This window comes from Coregonus lavaretus, assembly GCF_964263955.1.
Source record: "Coregonus lavaretus genome assembly, contig: HAP1_SCAFFOLD_55, whole genome shotgun sequence".
NCBI lineage: Eukaryota > Metazoa > Chordata > Actinopteri > Salmoniformes > Salmonidae > Coregonus > Coregonus lavaretus.
Window position 1 is genome coordinate 2,736,506 of NW_028161934.1, and position 16,736 is coordinate 2,753,241.

General features: G+C 42.9%; 1 protein-coding gene across 1 annotated transcript; it reads left to right on the forward strand.

The window, feature by feature from the left end:
* Positions 1 to 395: 395 nt before the first annotated feature.
* LOC311119886 (B-cell receptor CD22-like) lies at positions 396 to 16,432 on the forward strand. Its single transcript, XM_084194537.1, has 13 exons — positions 396 to 425; positions 727 to 804; positions 2,672 to 3,016; positions 3,144 to 3,359; positions 3,520 to 3,840; positions 4,999 to 5,229; positions 12,255 to 12,530; positions 13,492 to 13,755; positions 13,901 to 14,164; positions 14,356 to 14,408; positions 14,499 to 14,690; positions 15,759 to 15,799; positions 16,156 to 16,432. The coding sequence occupies exons 2-13, from the start codon at positions 750 to 752 to the stop codon at positions 16,235 to 16,237; spliced, it is 2,340 nt and encodes a 779-aa protein (XP_084050663.1). The 5' UTR covers positions 396 to 425; positions 727 to 749; the 3' UTR covers positions 16,238 to 16,432.
* Positions 16,433 to 16,736: the final 304 nt, after the last annotated feature.

The window sequence follows — 16,736 nt, forward strand, 5'->3', positions numbered from 1 at the left end:
ACAAAGACATGACAAATTGGAAAAATTGAATAAACCACCTTTGGGCTATGATCAAAAATATGCCTCTGGGGACAGAATGACCCCAGTTGGTAGAATGACGGTTAAGAAATCATGTACAGCCCAGTCAACACGTTGTTTTGGATCTGTATTTAAAGAAAAGACTACATTGAAAATGGGCTGCATTTTGTCTCTTTAAATGTTTTTGGGCCCAAATGAATAAATGCAACTAGCTAGGTAGTCACATTTTATATTTAGATACACTACATCCTTTTTTTGACATGCTGTTGATTCATGTTGTTGTCTTAAATCCCTGACTAGGTTACTTTCAAAATGTGCCAATCAACCACAGAACTCACACTTCTTGTTTCTATGCACTGCTACACCAGTAAGTTGACTCACTGTACAAGACCTCTCCCCTTCACTCTGTAAGTACGCTATATTATATCGTTTTTATGTTATTGTTATTATTATTATTTTATGTTTTAGCCATAAATCACATGGTACGACTTATTGACTAATTTTACTTTTTGTTTTGTTTTGAGCTGTGTTTTGGTTGTTACATCAGGGCCTGTATTCATAAAGTGTCTCAGAGTAGGACCAGTCCTACCAGTCCATAGTAATTTTCTAAAAGCGAAACTGATCCTAGATCAGCACTTCTAGTCTACTCTGAGGCACTTTGTGCTGGTTATTCACCAGCTATAGAGTGAGTTGTTGTGTGTTTCTAAGACTGTAGGGTGGGAGATGCAACAATGGCTTTGAGAACAGCAGGAAGTGTGTTGGTGGTCTTTCTCTGGTCTGTGACAGGTATGGCCTCATTCATTACTGTTTTAGTAATGTTATCTTAATGTTATTCTAGTATGTTCAATGGCATCATATGTTAGGCACTTCAGGTTTTCTGAAATAGTTGTCTTTCACACCTCACTGAGTGATGCTTACAGTGGGGAAAAAAAGTATTTAGTCAGCCACCAATTGTGCAAGTTCTCCCACTTGAGAGAGGTGAGAGAACTGTAATTTTCATCATAGGTACACGTCAACTATGACAGACAAAATGAGGAAAAAAAATCCAGAAAATCACATTGTAGGATTTTTAATGAATTTATTTGCAAATTATGGTGGAAAATAAGTATTTGGTCAATAACAAAAGTTTCTCAATACTTTGTTATATACCCTTTGTTGGCAATGACACAGGTCAAATGTTTTCTGTAAGTCTTCACAAGGTTTTCACACACTGTTGATGATATTTTGGCCCATTCCTCCATGCAGATCTCCTCTAGAGCAGTGATGTTTTGGGGCTGTCGCTGGGCAACACGGACTTTCAACTCCCTCCAAAGATTTTCTATGGGGTTGAGATCTGGAGACTGGCTAGGCCACTCCAGGACCTTGAAATGCTTCTTACGAAGCCACTCCTTCGTTGCCCGGGCGGTGTGTTTGGGATCATCGTCATGCTGAAAGACCCAGCCACGTTTCATCTTCAATGCCCTTGCTGATGGAAGGAGGTTTTCACTAAAAATCTCACGATACATGGCCCCATTCATTCTTTCCTTTACACGGATCAGTCGTCCTGGTCCCTTTGTAGAAAAACAGCCCCAAAGCATGATGTTTCCACCCCCATGCTTCACAGTAGTTATGGTGTTCTTTGGATGCAACTCAGCATTCTTTGTCCTCCAAACACGACGAGTTGAGTTTTTACCAAAAAGTTCTATTTTGGTTTCATCTGACCATATGACATTCTCCCAATCCTCTTCTGGATCATCCAAATGCACTCTAGCAAACCTCAGACGGGCCTGGACATGTACTGGCTTAAGCAGGGGGACACGTCTGGCACTGCAGGATTTGAGTCCCTGGCGGCGTAGTGTGTTACTGATGGTAGGCTTTGTTACTTTGGTCCCAGCTCTCTGCAGGTCATTCACTAGGTCCCCCCGTGTGGTTCTAGGATTTTTGCTCACCGTTCTTGTGATCATTTTGACCCCACGGGGTGAGATCTTGCGTGGAGCCCCAGATCGAGGGAGATTATCAGTGGTCTTGTATGTCTTCCATTTCCTAATAATTGCTCCCACAGTTGATTTCTTCAAACCAAGCTGCTTACCTATTGCAGATTCAGTCTTCCCAGACTGGTGCAGGTCTACAATTTTGTTTCTGGTGTCCTTTGACAGCTCTTTGGTCTTGGCCATAGTGGAGTTTGGAGTGTGACTGTTTGAGGTTGTGGACAGGTGTCTTTTATACTGATAACAAGTTCAAACAGGTGCCATTAATACAGGTAACGAGTGGAGGACAGAGGAGCCTCTTAAAGAAGAAGTTACAGGTCTGTGAGAGCCAGAAATCTTGCTTGTTTGTAGGTGACCAAATACTTATTTTCCACCATAATTTGCAAATAAATTTATAAAAAATCCTACAATGTGATTTTCTGGATTTTTTTTCTCAATTTGTCTGTCATAGTTGACGTGTACCTATGATGAAAATTACAGGCCTCTCTCATCTTTTTAAGTGGGAGAACTTGCACAATTGGTGGCTGACTAAATACTTTTTCCCCCACTGTATGTGTGGTTTCCATTCACACTCAACTCAGCAGCTACAGTACGGCAACAAAGTGTGGATACACCCTACTGTCAGTGTAAGCCAATAGACCTTTGCTTCATGTAATATCATTGTGTTGTGTGACTGTGTGTTTCAGTTGTACTGGGTCAGGATGGCTGGAGTGTGACTTACACCCCTCAGAGTATCTGTACCTTGAAGGGGTCAACAGTGGAGCTGTCCTGCTCTTACACATATCCCAGTGGTACAGTCACAACAACCTTCTGGTTCACTAAAAATGATGCTGAGGGGAATCCTGTTAGTCTGAGTGATGACCCAGAATACAAAGATCGTGTGATGTACCATAGAGATAACAAGAATGACTGCACTCTGATAATCACAGACCTGAGAGAGAGTGACTCAGCTACGTACAAGTTCAGATTTATAACAGATCAGACCGGAGGGAGTTATACTGGCAACCCTGGAGTCACTCTGTCTGTCACAGGTACAGTGATATTCTTCTGTCAATTTAGTTCTGGAATTGTAGTATTTTGTCTTTAATAAATAAATGTAATGTGACTAGAGAAGATATCAGATGACTAATGGTTGTAATGTGCTGTGATCTACTCCAGATCTGCAGGTGAAGGTGATTCCTTATTCATTTGTATCAGCATGGAAGACACTGACTTGCACCACCTGTATTCTGACTGGTAACCCCACCTACATCTGGTACAAGAACGGACAGATAGTAACTGACAACACTTCCCCCTATTCAGTCTACTCTAAAGCTGCAGACAGTTACTCTTGTGCTGTAAAAGGCCATGAGGATCTCCACTCTCCTGCAGTGTGTAAGTGTGGATTTAACTCAGTATTTAGTAGAACTTTTCAAGTAGAACTATTCTGTCTGCTAAACAGCCCTCACAGTTATCTAACATAACTGTAACACAGGATTACTGCAGCTCATAATTATATTGTACAAATCATTCCATCATTGTCATTATGTTTCAGGTGTTCAGGATCAGAGCTGCAACAGAGTGACTTACACCGACAAGAGAATATGTGCTTTGAAGGGGTCAACAGTGGACATATCCTGTAATTATTCCAGTTATCATCCGATCAAAACAACATTCTGGTTTAGAAGTGATAAGTCGGCCCCTGAGGACCTAGCCAGAGACCCAGAGTATGCAGGTCGGGCCCTGGAGAGCCTTCCCTCCACCCTGAGAATCACAGATCTGAGAGAGAGCGACTCAGCTGAGTATAAATTCAGATTCAACACACAGATCTCAGGATGGGGGTACAGCTTCCCTGGAACAAATCTGTCTGTCACAGGTAATACTACACTTACAGAACATTATGATATACTGGTAATACTACACTTACCGAACATTATTATATACTGGTAATACTACACTTACATAACATTATGATATGCTGGTAATACTACACTTACAGATCATGATGATATACTGGTAATACTACACTTACAGAACATTATGATATACTGGTAATACTACACTTACAGATCATGATGATATACTGGTAATACTACACTTACAGAACATTATACTATACTGGTAATACTACACTTACAGAACATTATGATATACTGGTAATACTACACTTACAGATAATTACGATATACTGGTAATATTACACTTACAGAACATTATGATATACTGGTAATACTACACTTACAGTACATTATGATATACACTGTGGTCCTCTGTAGCTCAGCTGGTAGAGCATGGCGCTTGTAACGCCAAGGTAGTGGGTTCGATCCCCGGGACCACCCATACACAAAAATGTATGCACGCATGACTGTAAGTCGCTTTGGATAAAAGCGTCTGCTAAATGGCATATTATTATTATTATTATTATATACAGGTAATACTACACCTACAGAACATTATGATATACTGGTAATACTATACTTACAGAACATTATGATATACTGGTAATACTACACCTACAGAACAATATGATATATTGGTAATACTACACTTACAGAACATTATGATATATTGGTAATACTACACTTACAGAACATTATGATATACTGGTAATACTATACTTACAGAACATTATGATATACTGGTAATACTACACTTACAGAACAATATGATATACTGGTAATACTACACTTACAGAACAATATGATATATTGGTAATACTACACCTACAGAACATTATGATATATTGGTAATACTACACTTACAGAACATTATGATATACTGGTAATACTACACTTACAGAACAATATGATATATTGGTAATACTACACTTACAGAACATTATTATATACAGGTAATACTACACTTACAGAACATTATTATATACAGGTAATACTACACTTACAGAACATTATGATATACTGGTAATACTATACTTACAGAACATTATGATATACTGTAACTACTTTATCTCTAGTAGTAGTTGGTGGAAATGTTGAGGGTTGTACTTTTACGTTTTTATTCTCTCTTCATTCAGACCTGCAGGTGACGGTGACTCCTGACACAGTATCAGAAGGACATAGTGTGACACTGACCTGTAGCACCACCTGTACTCTGACTGACAACCCCAACCCCACCTACATCTGGTACAAGAACGGACAACGTCTACATGAGCCCACATCTCGGCAATACTCTGTCAATAGTTATTATTCAGACAGTTACTCCTGTGCTGTAAAAGGCCATGAGGATCTCCACTCTCCTGCAGTGTGTGAGTTTGAATGCAATTAGTCATTTAAGGTCAATGAGAAGGGACAAATTACATAGAAATGACAATGTCATACACTCTTAGAAATTAAGGATACAGTATTTTTCCCTGAGGTACAAAAATATCCAAATGCACATAATGTACCTTCAGAGGTACACATAATGATCTCACATGGTACTGGTCGATACATTTTAGGGTACATGTGTGGATGAAGAGTTTAATGATACATTTTGTACCCCATATTTTCAATTGAAATATATGTTGTTGACCATATTAAATTATAATTGTAATTCAAATAAAATGTTATTTGTCACATGCACCAAATACAACAGGTGTAGACCTTACCGTGAAATGCTTACTTACAAGCCCTTAACCAACAATTCAGTTTTAAGAAAATAGAGTTAAATAAACTAAAGTAAAAAATAAAAAAAGTAACACAATAAAAGAACAATAATGAGGCTATATACAGGGGGTACCGGTACCGAGTCAATGTGCGGGGGTACAGGTTAGACGGCAGGAAGCTTGGACCCAGTGATGTACTGGGCTGTACGCAATACCCTCTGTAGCACCTTACGGTCGGATGCCGAGCAGTTGCCATACCAGGCAGTGATGCACCGGTCAGGATGCTCTCGATGGTGAAGCTGTATAACTTTTTGAGGATCTGGGGGCCCATGCCAAATCTTATCAGTCTCTTGAGGGGGAAAAGGTGTTGTCGTGCATTCTTCACGACTTTCTTGGTGTGTTTGGACCATGATAGTTTGTTGGTGATGTGGACACAAAGGAACTTGAAACTCTCAACCCGCTCATCTACAGCCCTGTGAATGTGAATGGGGGCGTGTTCGGCCCTCCTTTTCCTGTAGTCCACGATCATCTCCTCATCTCACGTTGAGGGAGAGGTTGTTGTCCTGGCACCACACTGCCAGGTCGCTGACCTCCTCCCTATAGGCTGTCTCATCGTTGTCGATGATCAGGCCTACCACCGTTGTGTCGTTAGCAAACTTAATGATGGTGTTGGAGTCGTGCTTGGCCATGCAGTCGTGGGTGAACAGTGAGTACAGGATGGGACTAAGCACGCACCCCTGAAGGGCCCCCATGTTGAGGATCAGCGTGGCAGATGTGTTGTTGCCTACCCTTACCACCTGGGGCGGCCCATCAGGAAGTCCAGGATCCAGTTGCAGAGGGAGGTGTTTAGTCCCAGGGTCCTTAGCTTAGTGATGAACTTTGTGGGCACTATGGTGTTGAACGCTGAGCTGTAGTCAATGAACAGCATTCTCACATAGGTGTTCCTTTTGTCCAGGTGGGAAAGGGCAGTGTGGAGTGCGATTGAGAATGCATCATCTGTGGAGCTTTTGGGGCGGTATATGAATTGGAGTGGGTCTAGGGTTTCCGGGATGATGGTGTTGATGTGAGACATGACCAGCCTTTCAAAGCACTTCATGGCTACCGACGTGAGTGCTACGGGGTGGTAATCATTTGCGAACACATTGCGCACACATTGATGTCAGACATGCACCTACCCCAATGCTCTTTTGCTGATGACGGGGATGAATGCAGGAGCAGATTTCAGGAGCAGGACAAGACACCCTCGTTTGACAGATGACTGATATAAGGGCATTTCGTGATAGGCCTATCTGGCTTATATGATTATGATGGTCATAATGCTTCTTGACAATGTCATAAAGTGTATTTTCTTAATCCATGTAAAGTGACACAGGATGGTCATAATGCTAACATACATTTTTCTAGTTACTAAAATGGTTGTTCCAGTTTAAATGGCTTAAGTAGTCTCCTTACAATGTTCCTTAACATGACAGTCATTATGAATGCAGGTTGCGGGTGAATACAAATTCAAACTCTTGGATTTCCTAACTCCGGCTGGATTACAATAGGAATGACAAATAACATTGCAAGCTAGCACAATGTGACTTGCAGGTAGGGTTGCAAAATTCTGGTAACTTTCCCAGCTTTTCCACAAATCCCGGTTGGAAGATTCCTGAAACTGGAGAGAATAAGCAGGGAATCCTACAAACAGAATCTGTTGAAAATCTGGACATTTGAGGAAAGTTACTAGATATTTTCAAGCCTACTTGCAGGCCTGATGTGGCCTGTAAACCACTAATTTCAGGCAACTGTATTAGGGTAAAACTAGGCCTCAAAATAAGGCCTTATGAGATATATAATCTGTTGTCATAAAGAGATTGATTTTAATGGAAATAGATGCCTAGGAACTCAGGACTGAAAATTAACAAATTCAACAACCATGTCTCTGTCACAAATACAGTCATGGTGTGGTAACTCTACAATTTACTCAAAAACTGGATAATTATATTGGACGTATGGCGTAGTGGGGGCGTGGCATTCAGATAATTATTGTGAGTGGAAGTGTTGTACTAGTTTAAGTGGTCTATGGTAGAGGTCCATTTTTGCCACTTACAAGGAACAAATGGCTTTGTTATGCTTTTGTACCTGTGGAGAAAGGTACAATCTGAGGTATGAACTGGGGTACAATTATGTACCTATAACTAGTGAAGCTGTAGAAGGCTTTGAGGATCTCCACTCTCCTGAAGAGACTCACTGTCAAATGTGAGTATTAGTATTATTTACTAAATAACATCATCACTTAGGTCCTTACTGCATGTGATACACTCTTTCTGTCATTCAGATGGCCCAAAGAACACACTGGCATCAATCCATCTCTCTGATGAAATAGTGGAGGGCAGTTCAGTGACTCTGACCTGCAGCAGTGATGCCAACCCACCTGTGGACAAATACACCTGGTACAAGAATATTGGAGGCCGCTATCAGTCTTTCTCCTATGAGAACACAGAACTACAGCATGTCTTCAGTCACATCCAGTCATCTGACACTGGAGAGTACTACTGCGAGGCTCGGAATGAGATGGGGACAGACAGGTCTGAGTCTATCGACATCGATGTGAAATGTGAGTAAAGTACAGCTCAGTGTTGGAATGTTGCAATCAGCTTAAATGTATTTAAATCAATCATTTGAACTGCATTAGTCTTAAAGCATAGCCCAAATCGGTTCCTTTTAATGTTTTGTGTAAGTGAATAATCTTTTGGGTAGTTCTTTGACTTAACTCATGTTTATTTTACACCAGATGGCCCAAAGAACAACTCAGTGTCATTCAGTCCCTCTGGTGAAGTAGTGGAGGGCAGTTCAGTGACCCTGACCTGCAGCAGTGATGCCAACCCACCAGTGCAGAGTTATGCCTGGTACAAGATTGGAATCTTCTATGGGAACACAGAATCACAGCAGGTTTTCAGCCAAATCAAGTCATCTGACACTGGAGAGTACTACTGTTGGGTCTCGAATGGAATTAGTACAGGCAGGTCTCCATCTTTACACATCGATGTGAAATGTGAGTAAAACATGTGAGTTGCTCAGTGTTTGAATGTTGGAGTAACAGACTCAGGCCTCGTGAAGGCGAAGGGGGGGAGGGGTGGGTACATTTGTTAATAACAGCTAGTGTGCAATCTCTAATGTTAAGGAGGTCTTTCTCGCCTGAGTTAGAATACCCCAAGCTGCAGACCATACTATTTACCAAGAGAGCTTTCATCTATATTTTTGGCAGCTGTCTATTTACCACCAGAAACCGATGCTGGCACTAAGACCACACTCAACAAACTGTATAGGGCCATAAGCTAACAAGAAAAAGCAAATCCAGAGGTGGCAGTTTTCATGGCTGGTGATGTCCAAATAGAGGCGACAAAACTCTAGATCACTTTTACTTCACACACAGAAATGCATACAAGGCTCTCCCTCACCCTCCTTTTGTCAAATCTGACCATAACTCTATAGTCCTGATTCCTGCTTACAAGCAAAAACTCAAACAGGAAGTTCCAATAAGGCGCTCAATACAAAAGTGGTCTGATGAAGTGGATGCTAAGCTCCAGGACTGTTTCACTAACACAGACTGGAATATGTTCCAGGATTCATCCGATAACATTGAGGAGTTTACCACATCAGTCACCGGCTTCATTAATAAGTGCATTGGCGACGTCATACCCACAGCGACCGTACGTACATATCCCCACCAGAAGCCATTGATTACAACCAACATCCGTACTGAGCTAAAGGCTAGAGCTGCCACTTTCAAGGAGCGGGACACTAATCCGGATGCTTCTAAGAATCCCGCTACAACCTCTGAACGAGCCATCAAACAGGCAAAGTGTCAGTCGAGGACAAAGATCAAATCCTACTACGCCGGCTCTGACGCTCGTCGGATGTGGCAGGGTTTGCAAACTATCAAGGATTACAAATGGAAACCCAGCCGCGAGCTGCCTAGTGACGTGAACCTACCAGACGAGCTAAATGCCTTCTATGCTTGCTTCGATGCAAGCAATACTGAACCATACATGAGAGTACCAGCTGTTCCGGATGACCATGTGATCTCGCTCTCTGTAGCTGATGTGAGTAAGACTTTTAAACAGGTTAACATTCACAAGGCTGCCGGGCCTTCACTGACATTTTCAACGTCTCCCTGACCCAGTCTGTAATACCTACTTGTTTCAAGCAGACCACCATAGTCCCTGTGCCCAAGAACCCCAAGATAACCTGTCTAAATTATTATTGCCCTGTAGCACTCACATCTGTAGCCATAAAATGCTTTGAAAGGCTGGTCATGGCTCACATCAACACCATCATCCCAGATGCACTGGACCCACTCCAATTCGATTTCCAGTCCAACAGATCCACAGCTGACGCAATCGCTACAGCATCCTCTCCCTCAACGTGAGCACGACAAATGATCTGAACGTGGACTACAGGAAACGGAGGGCAGAGCACACCCCCTTCCACATCAACGGGGCTGTAGTTGAGCGGGTCAAGAGCTTCAAGTTTCTAACATGTTCCACACACACTAACACAGTCATAAAGAAGGCACAACAACTGAAAAGATTTGGCATGGACCCTCAGATCCTCCAAAAGTTATACAGCTGCAGCATTGAGAGCATCTTAACTGGCAGCATCTCTGCTTGGTATGGTAACTGCTTGGCATCCAACCGCAAGGTCCCTGCCATCCAGGACCTCTATACCAGGCAGTGACTGAGAAAGGCCCTAAAAATTATCAAAGACTCCAGTCACCCATGTGATAGAAGGTTCTCATTTCTACCACATGGCAAGTGGTACTGATGCACCAAGTCTGAAACCAACAGGACCCTGAATAGTTTCTACCCCCAAGCCATGAGACTCCTAAATACTGTAGTTAACCAAATAGCTTCCCGGACTATCAGCATTGACCCTTTTTGCACTCTTCTGAATAATCACATACGCTGCTGCTACTGTTTATTTTCTATCCTGTTGCTTAGTCAATTTAACCCTACATACACTATGTATACAAAAGTATGTGGACACCCTTCCAAACTGCCTCTGGAAGCAACTTCAGCACAAGAACTGTGTCGGGAGCTTCATGAAATTGGTTTCCAGCTGCTGCAAACAAGCCTAAGATCACCATGCGCAAGCCAAGCGTTGGCTGGAGTGGTGTAAAGCTCGCCACCATTGGACTCTGGAGCAGTGGAAACGCGTTCTCTGGAGTGATGAATCATGCTTCACCATCTGCCAGTCCGACGGATGAATCTGGGTTTGGCGGATGCCAGGAGAACACTACTTGCCCGAATGCATAGTGCCAACTGTAAAGTTTGGTGGAGGAGGAATAATGGTCTGGGGCTGTTTTTCATGTTTCAGGCTAGGCCCCTTAGTTCCGGTGAAGGGAATCTTAACTCTACAGCATAAAACAACATTCTAGACGATTCTGTGCTTCCAACTTTGTGGCAACAGTTTTGGGAAGGCCCTTTCCTGTTTCAGCATGACAATGCCCCCGTGCACAAAGCGAGGTCCATACAGAAATGATTTGTCGATTTCCAAATGTGTTTCTTTTAATGTGTTGAGTAGTTAATGTTTTGAAGTATATTATTTTTATGACAATGCTCTGACCTGTCAATGTCATGCTGTCTTTGATTCTTCAGATTACTGGTGCAAGGTATTGATTGCACTATTGTCACATGATAACCCCCTCTACACATGATCCCTTTCCAGATGCCCCCAAAAGCACCTCAGTGTCAGTCAGTCTCTCTGGTGAAATAGTGGAGGGCAGTTCAGTGACTCTGACCTGCAGCAGTGATGCCAACCCACCTGTGAACAAATACACCTGGTACATGAAGAACGTAACCTCACCAAAAGCATCAGGACAGAGTTACAGCATCACCAACATCAGCTCTGAGGACAGAGGAGAATACTACTGTGAGGCTGAGAATAAATATGGACATCTCAACTCTTCCTCTGTGTTTGTGGACGTTCAGTGTAAATACATCTTTAACTTTTTCCTCATACTTGTTAATTGCTAAAATTAAGATCAATCAAGAAACATTTTACTATACAACATCCACATCTCTGAATATGTATTTTCACAATGTGAATGTAATTATTTCAAACTGACCTGTACAATCTACTGGTTTACTTTATTCACTAAATCTAATGTCTTCAGAAAGCCAAGATAATATATACTATCAGAATATAACCAAAATGTTTGTCTTGATAATGGTCCCTTACCAGATGGCCCAAAGAGCACCTCAGTGTCAGTCAGTCCCTCTGGTGGAATAGTGGAGGGCAGTTCAGTGACTCTGACCTGCAGCAGTGATGCCAACCCACCTGTCCAGAGTTTTACCTTGTGGTACAGGAAGAATGGAGACCCCTATCAGAGTATCTCCAATCAGAACACAGGACCACATCATGTCTTCAATCAAATCAAGTCATCTGACACTGGAGATTACTACTGTGAGGCACAGAATAAGATGGGGACAGACAGGTCTACGACCATCAACGTGGATGTGAAGTGTGAGTAAAGTACAGCTCAGTGTTGGAATGTTGGAATCAGTTTAATGAAATCAATCATTTGAACTGCATTAATCCTAAACCGTATCATAGCCCAAATCTCTTTATTTTACTGTTTTGTGTAAGTGAATAATCTTTTGGATAGTTCTCTGACTTAACAAATGTTTATTTTACACCAGATGGCCCAAATAACACCTCAGTGTCAGTCAGTCCCTCTGGTGAAATTGTGGAAGGTAGTTCAGTGACTCTGACCTGCAGCAGTGATGCCAACCCACCTGTGAAACGTTATACCTGGTACAAGAAGAATGGAGGTCACTATCAGTTCTCCTATGTGAACACAGGACCACAGCAGGTCTTCAATCAAATCAAATCATCTGACACTGGAGAGTACTACTGTGAGGCCTGGAATGGGATTAAGATGGGGAGGTCTGAATCAATCAACATTAATGTGAAATGTGAGTAAGGTACAGATCAGTGTTGGAATATTGGAGAAACGAACATCTAAAATGTATCAACCATTTGAACGCCATTGGTCCTAAAGAATAGCATAAGGCAAATGTTAGGCCTAGATCCAATCAACAGCCGACACTCACATAGCTGATGTTTTGGCAGTGTTGGAGGTGTAACTGTGTTGTTGCTGTCAAATTGGTGAGCAGCTGCTCTTGATCATTAACACCAAGCATACCCATCCCACTCATATTACAAGTTCAGAACGAGAAAGTGAAGGCAATATAGAAATAATGACGCTCAAATTGAAAATCATTAAATAAAATAATGATGATACTATCAGCCTAATCTCACATTCCAGTGTTCGAACTTGTAAACAAGACTGCATGGGATTTCCCTTAAAATGACTCCATGCAGCCAATGGCAATTTCCTCTTTAGGTATAGTGCCAGGATTTACAAGTGGATTTGACAGCTCTAATGCAGTTCCACCTACGACGCCCTACGACCGCTATGCGGGTGTCGGCTATTGCAGATCTCATAGAATCTAGCCCTTAATGTCTTAAAAATATTCCTTTACTAGATGGCCCAAAGAACACCTCAGTGTCAGTCAGTCCTTCTGGTGAAATAGTGGAGGGCAGTTCAGTGACTCTGACCTGCAGCAGTGATGCAAACCCACAAGTGCAGATTTACATCTGGTACAAGAGGATTGGAGCTGAAACCTCAATGAGACATTCTGGATGGAGTTACAGCATCACTAACATCAGCTCTGAGGACAGAGGAGAATACTACTGTGTGGCAGTGAATGAAGTTGGATGCAAAAGATCAAAGCTTGTTCCTGTTAAGGTTTTGTGTAAGTATTGAATATCGTCTCCATTTTGTACTCTTATGTTGTTTGACATATATATTTTATAAACTCAAAATGAATGTTTTGTGACATTACCACTTTGGGACATTCATCTTTCTCTCAGATAAACCAAAGAGCACCTCAGTGTCAGTCAGTACCTCTGGTGAAATAGTGGAGGGCAGTTCAGTGACTCTGACCTGCAGCAGTGATGCCAACCCACCTGTGGACAAATACACCTGGTACAAGAAGAACGGAGCGTCACTGAAAGGATGTGAAAACACCTTCCTCATCACCTCCATCAGCTCTGAGGACAGAGGAGAATACTACTGTGAAGCTGAGAATGAATATGGAGGGCTCAACTCTTCTTCTGTGTCTGTGGACGTTCAGTGTAAGTACACCTAACCATCACATATTTTGATGAGAGAATCACACATATTTATATTTCACTCATACAATCATAAATCCAAGTTCCATGATGCTTCTTATGTAAAACACTGTTTTAAAACACTGTATTGTTACATATTGTCCACCAGACGGCCCAAAGAACACCTCAGTATCAGTCAGTCCCTCTGGTGAAATAGTGGAGGGCAGTTCAGTGACTCTGACCTGCAGCAGTGATGCCAACCCACCTGTGGACAAATACACCTGGTACAAGAACAATGTAACCTCACCAATATTATCAGGACAGAATTACAACATCACCACCATCAGCTCTGAAGACAGTGGACATTACCATTGTGAGGCCCGGAATAAAATAGCATCTGAGAACTCTACAGCTCTGATGATCATTGTAGCAGGTAAAGTTTCATCTTCAACACTCAAAACACACAATTACATGTTTCAAACTAATCTAAATCATAACACTTTGGCTTATTACACTTTAGTTTGTAATTGTGTGTTGGCTTATAAGATTCCCCAGTCTTTAATATTATATTCATTTTCAGTTTATAACATACCTTGTACTCATATCATCCATATTTTATTATAGGGAAACAGACCTCTGACACAAGGAAAACAAGAGACACAGCAGACGATGGACAGGTGAGTCTGTTGGAATCAGAAGATGACTGTGATGTCTGTGTATTCTTTTATGGAACATTTCCACTCCTCATGTTGTCTGTACTCTCTCAGCATCAGGGAGACTCTAGTCCCCTGTATGACAACGTCTTAGGCATGGCCATGCAGCTGAGACAGCAGCCACCGTCGAGTCAGGATGACGTTCACTACGCCAGCGTCCACATCTCTCACTCCAAAAACCAGGAAGTGCCTTTGTACTCCACTGTCCAACTGCCTCAACCCCAGAAACAGGATGAGATGTCTATTATCCTCACATGGCCTCTCCTATCATTGCTACGCAGACGACACACAACTAATCTTCTCCTTTCCCCCTTCTGATAACAAAGTGGCGAATCGCATCTCTGCATGTCTGGCAGACATATCAGTATGGATGACGGATCACCACCTCAAGCTGAACCTTGGCAAGACGGAGCTGCTCTTCCTCCCGGGGAAGGACTGACCGTTCCATGATCTCGCCATCACGGTTGACAACTCCGTTGTGTCCTCCTCCCAGAGTGCGAAGAGCCTTGGCGTGACCCTGGACAACACCCTGTCGTTTTCCGCTAACATCAAGGCGGTGACCCGATCCTGTAGGTTCATGCTCTACAACATTCGGAGAGTACGACCCTGCCTTACACAGGAAGCGGCACAGGTCCTAATCCAGGCACTTGTCATCTCCCGTCTGGATTACTGCAACTCGCTGTTGGCTGGGCTCCCTGCCTGTGCCATTAAACCCCTACAACTCATCCAGAATGCCGCAGCCCATCTGGTGTTCAACCTTCCCAAGTTCTCTCACGTCACCCCGCTCCTCCGCACACTCCACTGGCTTCCAGTTGAAGTTCGCATCTGCTACAAGACCATGGTGCTTGCCTATGGAGCTGTGAGGGGAACCGCACCTCCGTACCTTCAGGCTCTGATCAGTCCCTACACCCAAACGAGGGCATTGCGTTCATCCACCTCTGGCCTGCTGGCTCCCCTACCTCTGCGGAAGCACAGTTTCCGCTCAGCCCAGTCAAAACTGTTCGCTGCTCTGGCACCCCAATGATGGAACAAGCTCCCTCACGACGCCAGGACAGCGGAGTCACTCACCACCTTCCGGAGACATTTGAAACCCCACCTCTTTAAGGAATACCTGGGATAGGATAAAGTAATCCTTCTACCCCCCCCCCCTTACCTCACCCCCCCCCCCCCCCCCCCCCCACCCCCCCCCCCCAAAAAAATAAATAAAACATTGTAAAGTGGTTATCCCACTGGCTATAAGGTGAATGCACCAATTTGTAAGTCGCTCTGGATAAGAGCGTCTGCTAAATGACGTAAATGTAAATGTAAATGTAGTACGCTGCTGTGAAATTCAACCCCCTGAGTGCTGCCACCCGGTGAGCATATTCTGCATTAAAGTCATTCAGATGCTGCTGCTTATTGTTAGAGATGTCATCAATAATCAAAACAGATGACTCCTAGTGACCACTAGTGATGTAATTTCCTCAAACTACCAACCCAACAATGGACATCTCAAGAAAGTTACTATGGCATGTCTACAATGAGGGAGTGATGTGATGATGGTTTTGAGGAACTGTTCTCTCTGAGTTCCAAATGGCACCCTATTCCCTATTTAGTGCACTACTTTTGACCTGAGCCCATAGGCCCTGGTCAAAGATAGTGCACTATAAAGAGTATAGGGTGCCATCATTTGGGATGCAGATTTGTTTCATTTCTGTTTCTCTTTCCTCAGACCCACGGCGGCACTAGCAGCTGAGGAGGACCCCTCTGTTCTCTACAGTACAGTCAACAAACCCAGAACCAAGAAGACCTGAACACAACAAACCCAGAACCAAGAAGACCTGAACACAACAAACCCAGAACCAAGAAGACCTGAACACAACAAACCCAGAACCAATTAGACCTGAACACAACAAACCCAGAACCAAGAAGACCTGAACACAACAAACCCAGAACCAAGAAGACCTGAACACAACAAATCCAGAACCAAGAAGACCTGAACACAACAAACCCAGAAACAAGAAGACCTGAACACACCAAACTCAGAACCAAGAAGACCTGAACACAAAAACCCAGAACCAAGAATACCTGAACACAACAAACCCAGAACCAAGAAGACCTGAACATAACAAACTCAGAACCAAGAAGACCTGAACACAACAAACCCAGAACCAAGAAGACCTGAACACAACAAACCCAGTACCAAGAAGACCTGAACACATCAAACCCAGAACCAAGAAGACCTGAACACAACAAACCCAGAACCAAGAAGACCTGAACACACCAAACCCAGAACCAAGAAGACCTGAACAC